The sequence below is a fragment of the Leguminivora glycinivorella genome, chromosome 5 (genome assembly GCF_023078275.1).
Source record: "Leguminivora glycinivorella isolate SPB_JAAS2020 chromosome 5, LegGlyc_1.1, whole genome shotgun sequence".
Taxonomy (NCBI): Eukaryota; Metazoa; Arthropoda; class Insecta; order Lepidoptera; family Tortricidae; genus Leguminivora; species Leguminivora glycinivorella.
In genome coordinates this window covers 728,596-748,187 of record NC_062975.1, presented here as the reverse complement: position 1 = coordinate 748,187, position 19,592 = coordinate 728,596, and the positions used below count along the sequence as shown (strand labels likewise).

The window sequence follows — 19,592 nt, the reverse complement described above, 5'->3', positions numbered from 1 at the left end:
ACCATTTTTCGTGTCACTGAAACAAAAACTATCACTAATTCGTTAAAAGCTGTGAATGACGATTATGATTAACAAGTGATATGGTCAAATGATCATGGAGAAGTCTACATCGACAATGATAATGACCATGACAACGCAAATGAAACATACTAAGCGACTATCCTGCTAGTAGCCTTCTCCATGCCATTGTCCGTCGCTGGAAGAACTTCAACCTAAAATGAGTGTTATCAAACCTTGGTGAGGTCCCTGTGGAGTTTCTTGAGATGGAAGAGCGTGAGTCCTACGCAGACGGCGTTGACGCCGATCCAGAGGGCGTTGAGGACGTAGTGTCGGAAGGGGCCCCGGACGAGGGGGCAGGAGGGGGAGGGCCCGTAGGAGCCGTAGTGGCCGGCGCTGGCCGCTAGCGCGCCCGACAGGAACGTCGGGCCCAGGTTGATCGTGATGGACGCGAACCAGATCATAAATGTGCCGAAGAGGACGCACTAAAACAAAAGAAGAAAGATCAGGGTATAAAAATGTTTTAATTTCCGACGGTAGACATTGTGGTCTCACGTCCCGACGCGCTCCAAATTAAATTTCAATTTGAAGTGACAGAAGGGACGACGTGTTCGCACCGCGACTTTCACACTTGAAATTGAATTGTGGTTCATTATGGTTTAGTTTAAGGCCTCTTGGAAAATGCAGTTGCTGCTAGAAGCAGTCTCTAGTAAAATTATATATTCATGAACATTTACAATGTACCTATTTGGTGATTTGTAATAGGTAAGAGTTTTTTTAAGGACAATCCATACTAATATTATAAATGGGAAAGTGTGTGTGTCTGTTTGTTTGTCCATCTTTCACGGCAAAACGGAGCGACGAATTGACGTGATTTTTTGAGATAGTTGAAGGGATGGAGAGTGACATAGGCTACTTCTTTGTCTCTTTCTAACGCGAGCGAAGCCGCGGGCAAAAGCTAGTAATAAATAAACGGAGGTTTAATTATACAAAGGTATCTAAATTTACTGTTTCAAAAAATGTTATTATTACGCTCTCGATGATACTTTATTTTCATTGTTTGTTCTCAAAGTAAACGAATAACAAAACAAATTAAATTACACGAGGGGTTTTTTAATATTCCGAATTCACTCAGACACGGTTTTCTGTTGATCATTATAATTTTTCCTGTAGGGAAAACGCGTGAAAAGTCTTAAAAAATATGGGAGGCATTTTGTATTTTGCAAAACAGTATCCATGGATCTTGACTAGCAACTTTATGGCTACTTAGGAAAAACAAGTTTAATAGCAAGAAAAAAAAATATTTTTAAAAATATTCTTCCATTTTCATTCCCCTTGTGTTATCGCGGCATTTGGGGGCTCATGGGAGCCTGGGGTCCGCTTTTTGGCAACTAATCCCAAGATTTGGCGTAGGCACTAGTTTTTACGAAAGCGACTGCCATCTGACCTTCCAACCCGAAGGGTAACTAAGCCTTATTGGAATCAGTCCGGTTTCCTCACGATGTCTTCCTTCACCGAAAAGCGACTGGCAAATATCAAATGACATTTCGCACATAAGTTCAGAAAAACTCATTAGTACGGGTTCGAACCCGCGACCTCCGGATCGAAAGTCGCACGCCCTTACTTATTTCATATTTCTTCTTTATTTCATAACCAACTTCAACACAATTCCAAATATCAGGTTAAAACAAAAAGAAAGGCTAATTGAAGTTTGTACACGACTTTTGAAATACCGCCATCCATGCTTTAACACTTTCGCTACCAAGAACCCGACTGTCGGGCACACCGCTCGTAGAAGCGTAGCCGATTACATGGGGAAACCCGTATGTAGCGAAAATGTCGTAGCGCCGCGTAGAGCCCGGTTTCGAAAGTGTTAACGATGCATTATGATCGTGTTGCTCCGCGCCGTAAACTCGCTCATTACCGGCTTGATGGCTCATCCCGGGCTGATCATTACTCGAGCATGTCCATTAGGCTCTCGGATATAATCTCCTACTTCTTTAGATAATAATGAGAAACATTGATAATAATGTAAAATGAGATGAAGCAATTCAAGTTTGTTTTAATTTTATTTTAAAATCATTGAATTAAATAGAACCTAGTTTAACAATATGAGTACTTGCCTATGGTGCTCCCACACTGGGAAATCTTTCTATCACACGGTGTGACAGGGATAGCGCGATGGTACGATGGCTTGCTGTCCCTTTCACACCATGTTATAACATTTATAACAGCACAGTGTGAGAGCGTCATAAGTAAGTACTCATATTGTTACACTGAAAACGGGGTCAAACATTTTACGCGCAGAAAGAGAAGCTAAGGCATTTGAATTTGTAATTGAATCACCAACAATTACTTTTTAGACAAGTCGATTTATTAAAGCTGTTTGTGCCAGAGAATACAAAACGTGACAATATTTAATTCGGCCTGTCTAAACCAAAATCTTAAAAATATGCCTGGGTAAATGTGTGACATGTAAAATGTGTTAGGTGTTTTTAAGTTGGCAATTTACACATAGACTTTATAGACAATTACAATTTCATTTGGGATTAATAATTATTAGACGTGAAATGTCCCACTTTGTCGCTTACCATTTGCAAGAACATGTTTATACTTACGTTTGACCAGGCCCCGTAGCCGAATGGCATTGCTGCGAAACGAAATGCCATCGAAACGCCGCAGAAATGTAGTCAAGAACGATAGAGATAGACAGCTACGAAAGAGATATTTAGCGTGAGCGTTTCATGAGCGTTTGCGCATTTGGCTACGCACATTGTCAATGAGCGTTTATAGCAAACAAAGGCGAAAGGACTAAGCAAAAACCAACAGATTTAATATAATTTTACACGCGGGCTGTTATTAGTCATTAGCGGTGCGGATAAGTCCGCTTGCTCCTTGACAGCAAAGCAGGACTTTTTGCGTGGAAACGCCTTTAATATAATCTAACCGACCGGTCTGGCGCAGTCGGTAATGACCCTGCCTGCTACGCCGCGGTCCCGGGTTCGAATATTTTAACACCATCTACAAGTATAATCGAAAGCTACAAGAGATTTTTTTGTGGCGCCATCTATGAGTGGTGTAGTGTATGCGCGTTCTAAGGCGGTCGCATTTTAATGTATGGGATGGTATGATCTTCTTATACTTAATCTATGTCTAACCTGCGGGCTGTCCATCAGCAGGGGCGCGGATAAGTCCGCCTGCTCCTCCTCGTTCTCCGGGAATATCGGGCTATCGTTCAACACCGTCGTCAGCATATTCACTGTTGACACCGTTACCTGAAACAAGGGATATATCAATGACGAGGTCATGAAGTAAGCCCCCATCCATCATGATTCAAAAACGATAAGTTTGACGTGTCTGTCTGTCTGTTTGTCTGTTTGTCTGTCTGTCTGTCTGTCTGTCTGTCTGTCTGTCTGTCTGTCTGTCTGTCTGTCTGTCTATCTGTCTGTCTGTCTGCCTGTGTGTCTGTCTGTGGCATCGTAGCTCCCGAACGGATGAACCGATTAAGATTTAGTTTTTTTTTTGTTTGAAAGCTGAGTTAGTCGGGAGTGAAAATCGGTCCACTATGTCGCGGTCGGGGATTTTTTCAAAATTTTAATTTTATGGTTTAGTAATTCTCACTGGACTGTTAACTTCTGCTTTGGCCTATGGTTGATTTTTCTGAATAGACAAAACACTGTTATTGTATTTTTAGGACACCTGTGAACAATTCTCGTAATATTTCTCGGAATTTGCTTAACATATTTACATTTATCAAATAGGTATAAATATTTTGGAATGTCAAAGCAATTTATTTTCGGTATTATTTAGTCTTTAAAAAGTCGTTTGTAATTACTAGGGTCCCTCTTTCGCAAACGTAATGTTTAGTCTGTACAAATATTACAGAAAAAGTAATTACGCTTAGAAGTAAATGACTTTTTCATTCAGTCCAAAGCTTAGAATGCGCAGAATATCTTATTTTGTTGTCAAAGGATCTCTAGAAAACAGAATATATTGGAACTGAAGAACTAATTATTTTTTTAAGATTACGCAAACATTTATCAAAAAACTCCTATTAACACTTTCGCTACCAAGAACCCGACTGTCGGGCACACCGCTCGTAGAAGCGTAGCCGATTACATGGGTTTCCCCGTATGTAGCGAAAATGTCGTAGCGCCGCGTAGAGCCCGGTTTCGAAAGTGTTAAAAAAAAATCTATCAAATACAGCTGACGAATTTAATTATAATTACTATTTACTCAAAGTCCAGTATTATTTAACTTAAAGTATGACCAAATGCTAAATTGTCTCTCTTATCTGCGCACCTGATTTGACACAAACCAATTAAATTCAACAAAATCTTTTCACATTATAAAATGAGTTAGAAAATTTAGTCCAAAACGAATGACGTTCGGACAATAGAAAGCTGAAGGCAAAAGACAAACGCAGAATTTTTTGTCGAGAAGTTATAAGTGGACACATTAAGAGCACTTAAGTCCAGGCCGGGAATAATTCTTCGCTTCGTTTTGACGGCGCAGGACTTTTCTAACCTCGGATTTTATTGATGATATCAAATTGCTACAAGGTTCTTTTATACCAGCAGTGACAGAGAGAAATGCTGGTTTTGTGTTAATTTTTAAGGCATTTTTTTATATTTGAGGTCTTAGTTCAAGTTTTAAGATATTAAGTACATAAAAATTTTAGAAGACTCGCTTACATGAGACGCAATTTTATAACATTTTCTTTCTTTTAAGTTATCTACTTTAAGTCAATAATGACTGTAACTTTTTCTTGGGCTTTTTATGTACAGTAAAACTTATACACACATACTTGTATTTTGTCATTTTTCACAACATTCTAATGAAAATCTGCTATCTACCTAACCCTGGCTACATACTCCGATAGTTAAGTTTAGCACTGCTTATGCCAGTGCCATAAGCAAGCAGCTTAGAATACGGAGGCAGTTGTTTTCAAAGGCACATACATGTGCGGCATCAGAAATTCAAATAAGACTGCACATGTGAGAGGCACTTGTCAAACATACTGTACTTGGTCTTAGGCAGACTCTAATAATAATAATAAGCATTATCTACATTGCCATATACATTTATTACTATCCTCCTAAAAAGAATCGAGAATTATTGGTATATATTTCCAATATTCTTCCTAAACTTCGGTAATTGAGAATTATTGGTAAGGAGAGATGAGTTAGTTCCAATGTCTGACGTCCGTTCATTCATCCTTCCGACCTTTTTTATTTAAGTAAATAATTTCGCTGGTATAACAGATAAGTTATAATATAACAGAATAAAATATAGTAGAAAATCTTATTACCTAAACAATTTTTTTGCACATATTAACTGAGTCGCAATCAAAACCAATGATACAAGAGTTAAAAATAGGAAAAAAATCAGAGATGATGACTATTTGACTATGAATTTTATGTAACAAAGGATGTGGATGATACAGATGACATAAATTTGTCATTTAAAAAAAATACCGCAGCTATTATCCATTACATAAAACGTTCGTTAGGTTTGTGCGAACAGAAATCGTTTTCAATTCAAAGAAAAGTTTTAACGAGTCACAGTGGAAATAATAGACGTCTTTTGATCAGGAGTTCCGGAGGCGAATTATGTTTTAACATTTTGATAGGATTTTTGTTTTTTCCAAAAGAGGTTCAGACCAATATGTACCTACCTGACATTAAATAAAATAGTCTGTTAAGACGGAACGATGAAAAAGATGTAAACTTTTTTTATGTCAACACCATCGAAATTCATCAGAAAATTTCATCAGATTACTTAGCGGAAAAGTTATCCTATTTGGACTGACCTAAAAGCATTACAATTGACTAAAGTTGGTCATTAACCCATATTGTGCCCAACACATATATTTTTCCCCTATTTTTTGAGGTGACAATCTCATTCTCTTACTTATTTTAATGAGTACTAGTAGTACGAGTACGAAAACGACCCTATGGGCATATATGGGTTAAAAGCATTCCGTCGCCCGCGGCGTCTGAAATAGTGTGTTGGGGAGTGCTTGGGAGTGCGTCCGGCGTCCGCCCGCCGTACGCGACTGCCGTCCGCTGGCCGCCGCGTCTTTAGTTATTTTGAAGCATGTCGGCGGGTGGACGCTGGCTCAATATGAAGAAATTCACCAAAGAAAAAGACGATATTTTGATCGAGCTAGTCAAATATAATATTATTTTGTACGATGCACAGGACAAAAACTTTAAAAACAACAATTTGAAACATAAAGTGTGAGAAAGTAAAATAATATTAAATAAAAAAAAGATTAAAATATTTTAAAAAAATCCTCATCCTCCTCCTCCTGAAGCAATAAATATGCTGTCGGCGGCATCCAGCGTCTTCCATCGGACGCTACACGCCACGGGCGGCGGGTGAAAACGACCGTGGCCTTAGAATATCTTATAGCACTTTCGCATAACTGTAAAAGTTTTCATAAAACTTAAAAACCAGAATCCGTAGACAAATTATCAAACGCTAACGCGTGCCGCAACAAAACTGGCTCTGTCATATGAATACGAATAAGAGAGAAAAAGATATACGAAGCGTGAACGTGGCACGTTGGCTAGGCACCCAGGAAAGCTCGATGCAACCGATCGATTGATGGAGGGATTAATTCCCATCGCTGCAGAAAGGAATTAAAGCCTTGGTGTGTGGCTATGAATATTTTTCACGGATTTACATTGTTCATTGGAAAATATTACCTAAGCGCTTTTCGTGCATGAGGTTTTAGTTTTAAGTGCCGTTCTATACTCTCATTGTGGTGTCTGTTCGTGTTTGAGTTCTTCTACAGTTTAAATTAAATACATCGTTAATTAGTATTCTAATCTCGGCCAGGAACTTACCTCAGTGTAGGAAAGACATTTAGTCCTCAGTTGAAATGTTTCTACGTTTTTAAGTATTTATAATTATGTATCGCAGTAGAGAGGATATCAGGTATATTGGTTCAGGACTGTACTTTGGTGAACTACCTCTATTTTAGCTTCTCCAAAAATGCATTCGTATATTTTCATCTCTTACATACCAATAGTAGAAAAGCAGTTTCAACCAGCGAGCACTTGTAGACTGGCTGACAGCGGAAGACGGCGATACCAAGCGGGAGCAGGATAGCGGCGCGGGCGCAGTCCACGATGGCTTGGTGGAATAGGAGCCCGTGTGACCACCTGCAACAAAAAACAACATGTTTAACATATGGAATGAAGAAGGCTAAGGGGGTCTATTGTGCGAGGAATGACCTACGACAAACAGAAGTAGCGCGTTTTTGCCAGACTTCGGGTGAAGTCCATTTCAAGGGCTTGGCTTTCAAGGACCGAAATAAAATATGTATCAGTCTTAAGTGATATTGATGAATTTAGGAAACTTATGGCAATGCCGCATCACGTTACTTCATCCCACGGCGCAAGCAACACGTGTCGTGGGTCGTGGAACGTTTGTCGCCAAGATCGTGGTAGTAAAAGTAGTATGTAACAAGTTAGTATCGACGCAAATCAATACTCTGACTGAGAGGTTTATGTACATATCTCTTGCGTAACCAACTTAAAATATCTCAGCAGTCCAATAAATCAAACAAAACAAAAGCCATTTTAAAGGCACAAATTTCACATCAAAATTTAAAAGTTGTGGAGCAGTTTCAAAGGATACATACATACATACATACAATCACGCCTGTATCCCATGAAGGGGTAGGCACTGTAGGCAGAGCACATAAACTAATTTAACCCATATCCCACAATCGACTTCTACGACACCCACGGGAAGAAAGGGGGTGGTAAAATTCTTAACCCGTCTCCACACGGGCAAAGTCAAAAGGATTCAAAGGATATAGCGATAAAGCTAATTGTGTAAAGAGCAGTATAAAAACTCTTCTATATGCACGTCGTGACTTCGTGCTCAACGGCGGATCACGTACGCAAATTAGTGGACATTGCCGGATGCATTGTACTCTTGCGTCCTAGTCGTTTAATGCATTTGGCTCCTCTGTTAGTTCAACTTTTTATGCCAGAACTAAGAATTTACGGGCGGATAAATATTTATACGGATCCGTCATGTTAATTCTCGGCCACACATGCGCGTTTTGAGAGCGTAGGCGGAGCATTAGTGGAGCGCAATGATAGCAGTGCGCTAACCGCTATCATTGCGCTCCGCTAACGCTACGCTATCAAAACGCTACAAGTATGGCGGAGGCTTTAGTATGCACGTAATAACATCTTATTATTATGATGCATTTGAGTAGATACACTTTATGCAACTCTGAACTACATGATGCTAAATATAGTTTTCTTCATTTATGTAATTTAATAATTATCATGACTCAAATTTTATTCTAACGCTAGTTTACGTTCAAATTGGTACTTCCATTGTGGCTCACACAATTTATTAAGATACCTCATTGTTTTCAACTATAACAGGAACTATCAGTTATGTTCAATAAACATAACTTACAAAAGGAAATAGGCACCATCGCATGCTAAAACAGCATTATCATTAAGATGAACGAGAAAACTATTACCGAGCACAAAAAACCATTTAATGGTTATCTGAAACGCATTAGGGAACTTTTTTAGTCTAATCGTTAAGAAGAAAATAAAGGAACTAATCCTTAAAGTACCCTGTTACTTAGTTGCTGGAAATAAACGATATTTTCGAATAAGTGTGGCTGCAAAGTTTTTGAAGTTTTGGCAACAAATACCACTAAACTATAGAGTTAAGCTTCTAGACGAAGGAAAGGGTAATAGTAATTTGTTTAACACTTTCGAAACCGGGCTCTACGCGGCGCTACGACATTTTCGCTACATACGGGGAAACCCATGTAATCGGCTACGCTTCTACGAGCGGTGTACCCGACAGTCGGGTTCTTGGTAGCGAAAGTGTTAAATTCTGAAATGGGTGCACTAAAAATCTTCGACGTTAAAGCAGATACGAAGAGATTCTTGCACAAGAACTGAAATAAATTAGTCGTCTGAAAAATTATCTGACAAAACTAACTAACTTAACAATTATTCAGCACTGCAAGTAAAGTATCAGAAGTCCCATTTTCGTGCAAGTGTTCTTAATATTTTTTAACTTAAAACAGAAGCGGAAAGATTCTCTTACACGAACTTAAATAGCATTTGAAATAATTTTATGTAATAAATTAATATATCTAAAAACTAAAAACTAATAAAATTTTCAAAGTATGTTCTTAATTTTATATTCAGCAACGCAACTGAAGTACTTGCCATCAGAATTGCAAAAACCATTTCTCCCTCTCTCATACAAGTGTTCCTTTAACCTTTAGCGACCCAGAATCAAAGAATATACTCGTATACCCACCGTACAAAACATCAGCCAATCAAATTTAAATCAGAATCGAACGAATCAAAACAAAAGAATTGTGACACTAAAGAATCTTTAACTGTTAAGCAGAAGCAAAAACATTATCTCACAAAATAATCTGACAAAACTAATAAAATGCTCAAGGTAACTTAATATTCAACACCGCAACCGAAGCATCATAAGCCCCTAATAGCAAAAACCATTTCTCGGGCTCTTTCCTCGTCAATCACGAGGAGCATGATTGATGAATTGAGTGATAAAGTATTTCTTTTAACCACTTCGGTGACGCGGTGGCGACGACGGTAATTTGAGTCGTGGGCGGGACGCAGGTTGACGTCACTATTGTCACTGCTATTTTTCCTGCTAAAGTTGCGTGAAAATTGGTGAAATTATTTTTTCTGTCCCAAACTGTTATTCGTCATTTACAGGATAGTGCATAGATCTTTAAAACCTTAAATAAAAGTCTATTCCCCAAAGCCAGCGTCTGCCAGCTTTCCGCGCATGCGCACAGTAACGAAAAAACTGAAAACGCATTGTTTGGCTCTGTAACCATGGCAACACATTGTTATAACGATACTGCGCGCGTGCGCGGGATGGCTTTGGGCAGCTGCGCTGACCGTGCAAACTTTTGCGTCAAAATACAGGAAACATTGTGAATTTCACGAAAGTTATTCTAGAAAACTATTAAAAATTAAGTGCATGGTCGTAGAAAAAGTATTGTATGCAACGGTGTTTAACTGAGTAAAAAAATACTTGTGGCGGCTTTATTAACAATTTTCGGCTTCGCCTCAAATTGTTACCCACGCCACTCGTCTTTTTTGACCTCCTTTAAACGCCTGTTGCATAAAATACTACTGTAGGTGCTATATATTTTTATTGATTGTTGATACTTTTTTGAGTGAATGAATAAAATCCGTAATAAGGTAGACATACGAGTACGCTGTCCCTGCGGTTAATTATTTCTAGGATAATTTTCAGTAAGAGTTTTGAATGATTTACGGTTATTTTCATTACATTTATATTGACCTCCCGGTCGTATCCCTGTAAACCGTGATTACCATTTAGATTTTTGTCGAGCTCCCGATATTTCGACGAAGTAACATGCATCATGATCACGGAAAACTGAAGACGGCGGGTGGAAATCAAAAAGGTAATCTGGGTACATCGGTCAATATAAATCTAATTTTCAGCACTTTGTTAAACGTACCGTGTTCGTGGTGTGGTCAAAAGTAATTTCTAACTACACTGCGTTTGTCTCGAAACTCTACCTACGTTTTGGAAAGATTTAATCCAAAAAATCTGGTGCTTTTTAGATACCGTTGAGTTTTATGGATCACTAAACCACCTGCAACTTTATACTCGTGAAATACATTTAATAACTTTAGACTGAAACTTTATTTGCTGTGCATTCAGACTTTATATTGTCTTGTATAAAATATTTTCTCATCTTTTCTCATTTCCCGTCCACTTAAATCGCCTTAAGCCTTCCCATTGTTGCCGAAAATGGATCCATAACTCACACCAACCACGTCCTTTGGTGCCTAAATTCAATGTTCGGTTTTGCTTCGATTGGTGTCTTTAAGACGATACAGGAGCGAAAATGCTGAAATGGAAAGGGGGGCTCCTTTCAATTTGGGAATTTTAGTTAAATATACTAGTGTTATTAACTAGATTTATCGAAAAAAAATTGTCAAGAACAACTCAGTTAAAAGATATTCCGAAAAAAATCTTTAAAATCGAGGTTCCGCTCTCGACTGTTTCCTCCTTCAAAACTTAATAAATCGGAACGAAATTTGAGAATCTGAATAACAATGAAATAGTCTTTGTCGGACCGTTTAGTTTTTTTGGCAAATTGTTACCAATCTTGAGTACCACACTTTTTTTGCGCCATAATGAAAAAAGCCGTTTTTGGAAATTTTTCGTTGGCTCTAGCGTCTTTAAAAATAAAAATATCAAAACGGTCCAGATAAAAATAATAATAATCTGTGTTGATAAAATTATTCCTCTATCTTCAAAAACCAGGAAGGAAATAGTCGAGAGCGTTTGTATGGAGAATTGACCCCTCCTGTATCGTCTTAACAGACCATTGAAGGTTAATTGTTAAAGCACTTAAACTAACCAACTTGCCAACTACTCTATTATTTATTTGACTCCATCTAGTTACTTGAACCTTAACATGTTAATACTAAAGCAGCATTTCCCTGATTAAATAGACTAGTAAATACTTGCTGAGATGGTATTAAGTACGTGTCTGTGGAGTTCGATGGGGCCATTAATATCTACTTCACAACTAGTCAAGTATTTCAAACTACTGAATAACAGATATTAAGCATCATTATTTTTGGGATAGGTGTAAGAAATACTTGTGGATTACGGCACAAAATGCACATCCAACTGATGAGTTAAATATCAATTTGATATAGGTACTGGACTTTCGAAGTGGCAGATAAAATAAAAAGGTTATTCATGCATCAAATCTATTTCTCAAAAGTAGTTCCTTGTTATAAAGAAAAACATCAAAATCAAAGCTAAGCCAAGGAGTGGAATTCCTTGCCGGCGGCTATATCTCCGAGCTCATATAACCCGGCAACCTTCAAATCAAGGGTGAACAGGCATCTTCTGGGCGAGCTCACTCCACCGTAAGCCACGTCTTTGCCTTTGGCTAGTCTGTAACCATAAGTAAGCCCATTTATAATTTAAAAAAATTGCCATGTAACACCGCCTGTATTTCCATAAAAAAAAAAACAAAAAAAAGGCAGAGCACATGAAACTACTCAAGTTTCAGTGGCACTCCTAGCAAGGGGTTGAAAAAAAAATGAAATTGTGATATTGCAGTGACAGGTTGCTAGCCTCTCGCCACATCATAAAAATAATATAACTCAATCTAAGGTTTTTTAATATACTTAACTCAAGGTAAGGTATCCAACTCAAGTAATAATAAACAAACGGATTGAAAAGAGCATAAAAATCTGTTCCAATTCCGTTGTGATGTAGCCCGATACCCTTTGGAGATAAAAGACGAAAATAACGAGCTCCCGAACTGATACCTTTTGTGTTGTCAATCTTCGAATTCACTGTCTTCGCTAGGAAATAGGTCAGTAGCTCGCTAAAATCTGGTACTTTAATAATTTCCTGTCTGGCTCAGTAGTTATATTGTAAAAGTTTAAGAAAGATTTTGAAAATGCGCTCTCAATGTTTTGCCAGGGATGCCAGGGAAGCAGAACATTCTAAATTGAACTACGAACGTGGTGGCTCGAAGAGTGTTAGAAGCGAGGGTTTCAAAGCAAAGTTAATATAATATATTACCTATATGCTACCCTTTTATATGTATCACTACGACAGAGAAAAATGAGCAAAATAATTTGTAAGGTACAGCGGGGCAAACCTTGACTGAGGGGCAATTGTAACTGATCCATTTTATTCTTATTACGCTATGATCTTGAGTTTTACATGTATCCACTAAACACGCCTACCATATTTAACCGGTGGACACTATTAAATAATGAAAACATTGTAAAACATAGAAAAAATGGATCTGTTACATTTGCCCCCAAGTCGAGATTTGCCCCGCTGTAGATACCTTATGTTAAAAAATTTACTCACTGTATCAAAAAATGTTAGGGTAGGAGACCATTAAAATATTTGATGAAATTTGTTTTCTGCCGCTTCGCGTGAATTCGTCTAATGAACTGAAAATGTATGTCAGAAGGCTTCGTTAACTTAATTTTCTTTTCTTATTCGTATTAAGGTACGTCGATAATAAGAATGAATTCGTCGTACGACAGAAGAATAGGATTCCTCGAATAACCTTTCAGGTTAAAGAAGATTTATCATTAAAGAGAAGCAATTCTTTTATTTTATTTTAAGCATTAGTTTAGTTTTTTTCTTAAGCTAATTTGTATACCATTTTGTACCTATTTGATAGGTTTAATTAACCCCCGACGCAAAAACGACTGTCAGTCTGTCTGTCTGTTTGTCTGTCTGTCTGTCCTTGTGTGTGTCTGTCTGTGGCATCGTAGTTTATTTGTTTGAAAGCTGAGTTAGTGGGGGGTGTTCTTAGCCATGTTTCATAAAAATTGGTCCACTATGTCACGGTCGGGGTTATTTTCAAAATTTTAATTTTGTGGTTATTAAATTAGGTAGGCCTAAGAAGCGCTGGCTGGACGTCGTGACAGCGGACATGGAAGAGAACAATCTCTCACCTCAGGATGCCGAAGACCGGGCAAAGTGGAGAAGGCTGAGCAGGAAAGCGGACCCTGGCGCTAGGCCGGGAAAACGCTAGGTTGAAGAAGAAGAAGAAGATTAAATTACCTAATAAATTTTTTAAGCATTATTTTCTAATGTGTGATATTCTCTAACTGTATCATTGTTTTCATGTCCAAAGTGAAAATTCTCATTACTCCAAGAAAAGCCGTTAGACTAGTAATCAAATTCTGATAGTCCAATTAATTTAGACTATCTTGTATCATATTATCATATTAGTTTATTCCGAATAATAAACGTGACCCTTTTCTAATCAGTATTCTGGGAAAGCACTGAAATATTCATCTTATGGACGGTTAGTTAGTTTTGTACGCGTTGCGAATATTAAGTATTGTTTTTTTGTCTCCATCGTGTGAATAAATAGACTGAATTACCCTTTTATTTTAGAATATGAGGCTATATTACACAATACAATATAATAGTAGGTACAAGTACAGAATGCTCACTGCTGTGATGTTCACAAAATGCCGCCTTGAGCAGCCGACATTGAGTTCTATTGCGCCGCGCGAAGGTTGTCAGCACTGAATGGGCCGCGAATGCGCGACCGCCGCCGGCATGTACTTGTAGCTCGGCGAAAGAATCGCGGAGTGAGCCACCCCTGGCCATATTTTTCTTAGAAAATGTGTTCTTGGTCTGTGAGTTCAAATATCTTTCATACTATCAGCATGAAGTCATGAAGGAGACGACTGCACATGAGTACGCTATACGGGGATTCGTAATATTTTTGTTTTTATTTAAGTGGGTAGGTGTATGTGACATTTGTTTAAAAATATTGATTAAGTTATTAGTTTTGTATTCTTAATTTTGCTAAAAAAATAAGTTACTAGCGTGTATTTTCTTTCAGAATGTTTTAACAGAGGGAAAAAAACAGGTAGGTTTAGTAGAAAAACATGTTATCCATCCTCACATAGTTTCAAGTTTCCAAGCCATATGTTAAATCTCTAAAGTACTTCCTCTCTTTTACCCTCTAAAATTAAATATGTATTAAAGGGGTAGTTTCTAGGTCTCCAGGATCTTTAGCCGCCTTCGCAGTCGATCGTAAAATGAAAGATAAATGTTATCTTTCAGTTCATAAACTTCCTCGTGGTGTGCCTTAATAGCACAAAGTTGGCATTAAACTAAAAAAAGTTCGCAAGTTTGTCAACCAACTTTATCGCGTTGAATTATTCTGCGTCCAGTAGAAAATGCGGGCAAGGCGATTAATAAAATGTTTATAGAGCTGTATTATTTTATATTATTTTATATGATGGGAACACATACTGTTGGTTTTATTTTAGCTTTTATTTGTAAGAGGCTTGTTTTATTAGCCTACGATCTCAACAGCTTTTTATGCGAAATGATATTTTTATACCGCTTATTAGAAAACATACTAAATTCTTCTCATATTTCTAACGAGTTAAATAGGCTAGTTTCCTATACTTACTTAAAATAAAATATTTTATGCAGTGCACGAAAAACAGCACCACATAATTAGAAGAACAATATGGACAGTAGTTATGTGTAAACATAATTTCTATTTAATAAGTCAAAGAGAAAGATGTAAAGTAAATGAATTGACCGTGACGTCACTCCTTAGTATTTCATAGTAATTCCATATTAGCAAATCATTTTGACAGTTCTTAAAAAGAAGCTGATTTGACTAGTAGGAAACTAGCCACTAGCCTATTATAAGACCATTTTTCCTCACATATAATATTAACTAAATATCTCTATAAGCTCAAGAAGGCTTCTGTTGTGTGTCGAAGCTGTTCCCAAGCAAGCAAGGATACAGTCAATTAATTATAACCCTAGGCCACTCTACAACCATGTCAAAATGACGGGCAGTAAGACATTTCTTACAATCTGATGTAGAACGTCACTATGACATAGTTCTACAGTGGCATAGGGTTCCAATTGGTTGACTGTACCTCCCAGATTAATCTAGGTGTACCTATTCAGGGATGATTTCACTGATTGAAGCTTATGTATGTATGCTTCAATTTAAGCTCCTTTGAGCTGCCACTGTATACTACTGTATACTGAGATCAGTTTAGTTAATATGGCATTCAATTAATTTACTTAGAATACATTTTATTGTTTATAGACATCAACAAAATTTTTAATTTAAGGTACTGACAAGCAATGTTTATCTAAAAATGTAAGTATAAATCCTTAGTAGATAACTGAAAGCTATAATAAATAAGCACCTAATGCTCTATAGTTTGTTAAGGACAGAGATTAACGAATACTGGTAAAATCCTCCTTTTTGCTGTGTACTTAACACAGCGAAACGGAGTGTACTAGTTTCTAATGGGTTGGCAACGTGCATGTGACACTCCTTGAGTTGCAGGCGTCCATAGGTTACGGTGACAGCTTTCCATCAGGCGGACCGTATGCTTGTTTGCCAACGACGTAGAATTAAAAAAATAAGTTAAAATTACGCAAAGAAAAGTCGATAAATATTTAATACACTGAAGTTAACCCTTAAATGCATGACCTTGACAAAGATTTATTCAAATTTTAATTTTGACATGCTGTCAATAGAGTCAAAAAATGCATGATGCAGATATACATCACTATGCATTTAAGGGTTAAGTACAAGGGCCAGATAAAAAAAAGATTGGGATTAGAATAAGGCAGTCAGAATAGGCATCTCGTTCAATATCATTAGCTTAACTATCCAATAAGAACTTTTGGAGTATTAATTCAAACAGATGAGGGTGGGTGGGAGGGGAGGGAGGGAATGGAATCGTGACCAATCTCGAGTTCCGATCTTGGAGCCATACGAATGGATTTATGTTCAGACATATTCAATTTGCATATGTGTTGAAATCTTACAGTCGTGGTTCAAGGGCATTAAGTTTTATTATTATTATCAAATAATTTATTCCAGACACCCTTAGTCCACAGGTACAGTATACAATTAAATTACACACATTCACAAATAACAATTACAAGTATGTAACGAAAAAAATTAATCATAAACAAATTTATGACTAGACATTAAAATTTAAATTCACTAAGCATTTTAATAAACAATTTGGCTAAAATTAAAATTAATAAAGGAGTAAAATAATAAAAATACAAATACACTATGTAACATAATTGCCGAAGATAAATCCTACGGCTTATACATTACCTTCTATAGTACCTTTAATTTTCATGGTGTTTATTTAAAAAAAAGGAAGTGGTATTCGTAACCGCTATTCGATACCGGTTATGCTCTTAAATGAATCACCAGCATTAATGTTACACCCTGTATAGTAAAATAATAATAATGATTTCATTTATAATTAAAATGCATAATTGTCAGAATAACCTATCATGTGGCTATGGTGCTATTACCTATAGTGGGACCTAGTCTTCAACAGAATGTCATAATGTCACGACCCTCAGCATTAAGAGAACGACTGAAGAAGAAGAAAGGAAGGAGTCATGTCATGTCTCGTTTGAATAACCAATAAGAATACGCAACTACGGGAACAAATCATTACAAATTATTTTTAACAAATATTTTGATTTGTGTTTTTTAAGTAGTCAAGGACGCCTAGTCTTACAAAGATGACATATAGAAGAGAAATTCCGACGGCTTCCGCTGTGGCGAGGTGGCCTAGGGGTTCATGGCGTGAGCCCGGATTGCTAAATACGCCGGTTCGAATCCGGCCTTCACCACTGGTGGTGCTCGTCATTTTTTCTTTAATATATGACATCTTATTTCAATTTTTAACCAATAAGAGTCTTCATCAATATTATGTTTATCTGTACCTATGCAATATGATTTAGGGCTTAAATTCCATTAGGTTTTTCAGTTTGTCCATTTAAGTGCAGTTCCTTTCATATCTAGATCCTGCTTATAAATAAATATGAAACCATTATTATTATTTAGGACGGTAATTAGTTAATGATGAAAACCAATAAACGAATTAAACAATTAAATGTTAACCTTAAATTGCTTTCCCAAATCCAAATGAATATTGTTGTACTTTAATATCCGTATTTCGTCATTATTCCGTGTCATGAACAGTTATATGTTATGTTAATAATATTGTTATGCATCCAACTACATTGCTTTATAACGCTGTAATATCACAGTATATTGACATGTACATACTATGCACATATCGATATTACTATTGATCGTAGGTTATAGGCAATTGGCTGTGTTACTCAATCACGTTATTACGGCTTCATTCATTTCAGCTGGCTCGATTCCAGTTTTAGTGCAATCATGATAATTTGGTAAAAATTGGTTATATCACAGTTATACATAGGTTTTTAGCATAGCTTTAAATATTACTAAATGATCCATGCAACTTGTATGATGCTTTAATAACAGTTGATCCATTACAACATTTATAACTTTTAGATCCGTGAAATCGCACAGAAGTAAGTACCTAAGAAAAACTTGAGAATTAACCAGCAAATTCTGTTAAAAGCAAAATACCAATTTACTGACAGTTTACCTACCTACATACACAGAACACACTATTCTTGACAGAATAGTTTAGTTTTCCGTTTTTAAATTTATTTGTAAAGTTTACTGTGGTCAACATTCAAACATTGGTTGTTATCTACCTATCTACATAGATCCAATCCTTTTACACATGCTATCACAGCTTAATCATTTTATATCATTTCTTCTAAAAAATATTAAGTTCTTAAAGGATATTCAATACAACATATCTTATGTACCTATTTTATTTATTGAAATCATAAGTATTCTGCACCAACTCATACACCTTTTATCCAATCTAAACAGAAAGACCATCCAAATTCCACCATAAAAGCCTAAAGTACCATAATTTCCTTTACAACACGACGCGAAAACCGTGGAAATTGTACCGGTATCAATTTTAATCAACTCCGTTCTTTAATCCTAACTCAATGCAGTACTTACACGGAAGTTCTCGACACAAAGCTCTGACGGCACAATAACTCACGTGCTACGTGCATTCAGTTCTGCAGAAACAATATTGGTAGGTTGTATACGTGTTATGTTATTACTGATATTTTCACGATGGATTTTAGTAGGCGTTGAAAAAATTTACAGTAAATTTGGATATTTTGTTACATTCCTTTACAATACGACGTGAAAACCGTGGAATTGTACCCGTATCAACTTTAATCAACTCCGTTCTTTAATCCTAATTCAATGCAGTACACGGAAGTTCTCGACACAAAGCTCTGACGGCGCAATAACTCACGTGCTACGTGCATTCAGTTCTGCAGAAACAATACTGGTTGTATACGTGGTATTACCAGTATTTTCGTGATGAATTTTAGTAGGTGTTACAGTTAATTTGGATATTTTGATACAGATAAATTGAAACAGTAAATACTTATATTAGAGCAAGCTTCCTGCAATTTTTTTTCGCAATTGAGGTAAGGTAAGGGTAGGGTAAACTCGCTTCATTCGGTGACACGCCTAATTCGGTGATACAAGCTTTGAAACACTATTCCGAAAGACGATTTTTGGTTGATTCACCGAATTAGGCGTGTCACCGAATGAGGCGAGTTTACCCTAGCATAAGATGATTGTTGCACTACCAACTGCGAAAACAGAAGTTCAAAAGTTGCGGGAAGCTCCTCTATTTAGAGTCAGAGACAGAGAACAATTTCCGCAATTTAGGTACTTCGATTTTGATTATACGAGTAGGTACCTAGTTCCAATATTGTATTGTATTTCTGTAACACAAAGCAAAAATCTTTGTGTTATTATGAGATTTTTTTACACAATAGTGCGGAAGTGTCAATCCTAACCTAAGCCAGGACAGAAAAGAGCTAACGTCTGATCCCTAACGGATTCAGCCGGCCTAGCCAAAGTGACAATCGTTGACGCTACGACGTGGCGATGGAAACACAGTCTGGCTTTGTCGTGCAACTACAGAAACGCGATAGGGGTCTCCCTATCGCGCGGGGTCCTATACTATTTTTCACCTTTCGGTGATACTTCCAGAAATTCTGCATAACGCATACAATGTTCACTAAATATTCATGCGAACTAAATTGTTTTTGCGTAAAATAAAGGA

At 37.0% G+C, this 19,592-nt stretch overlaps 1 protein-coding gene across 6 annotated transcripts in view; it reads right to left on the bottom strand.

Moving 5' to 3' along the window:
- Positions 1–19,592, bottom strand: part of LOC125226253 — a 108,039-nt gene that overhangs the window by 7,505 nt on the left and 80,942 nt on the right. For all 6 annotated transcript variants that reach the window (XM_048130176.1, XM_048130178.1, XM_048130174.1 and 3 more), the window contains exons 4-6: positions 7,031–7,169; positions 3,156–3,272; positions 234–482 (exon numbers count right to left, since the gene is read on the bottom strand). In XM_048130176.1, the coding sequence (XP_047986133.1) occupies positions 234–482; positions 3,156–3,272; positions 7,031–7,169 (505 nt within the window). The remainder of the gene's footprint in view (positions 1–233; positions 483–3,155; positions 3,273–7,030; positions 7,170–19,592) is intronic.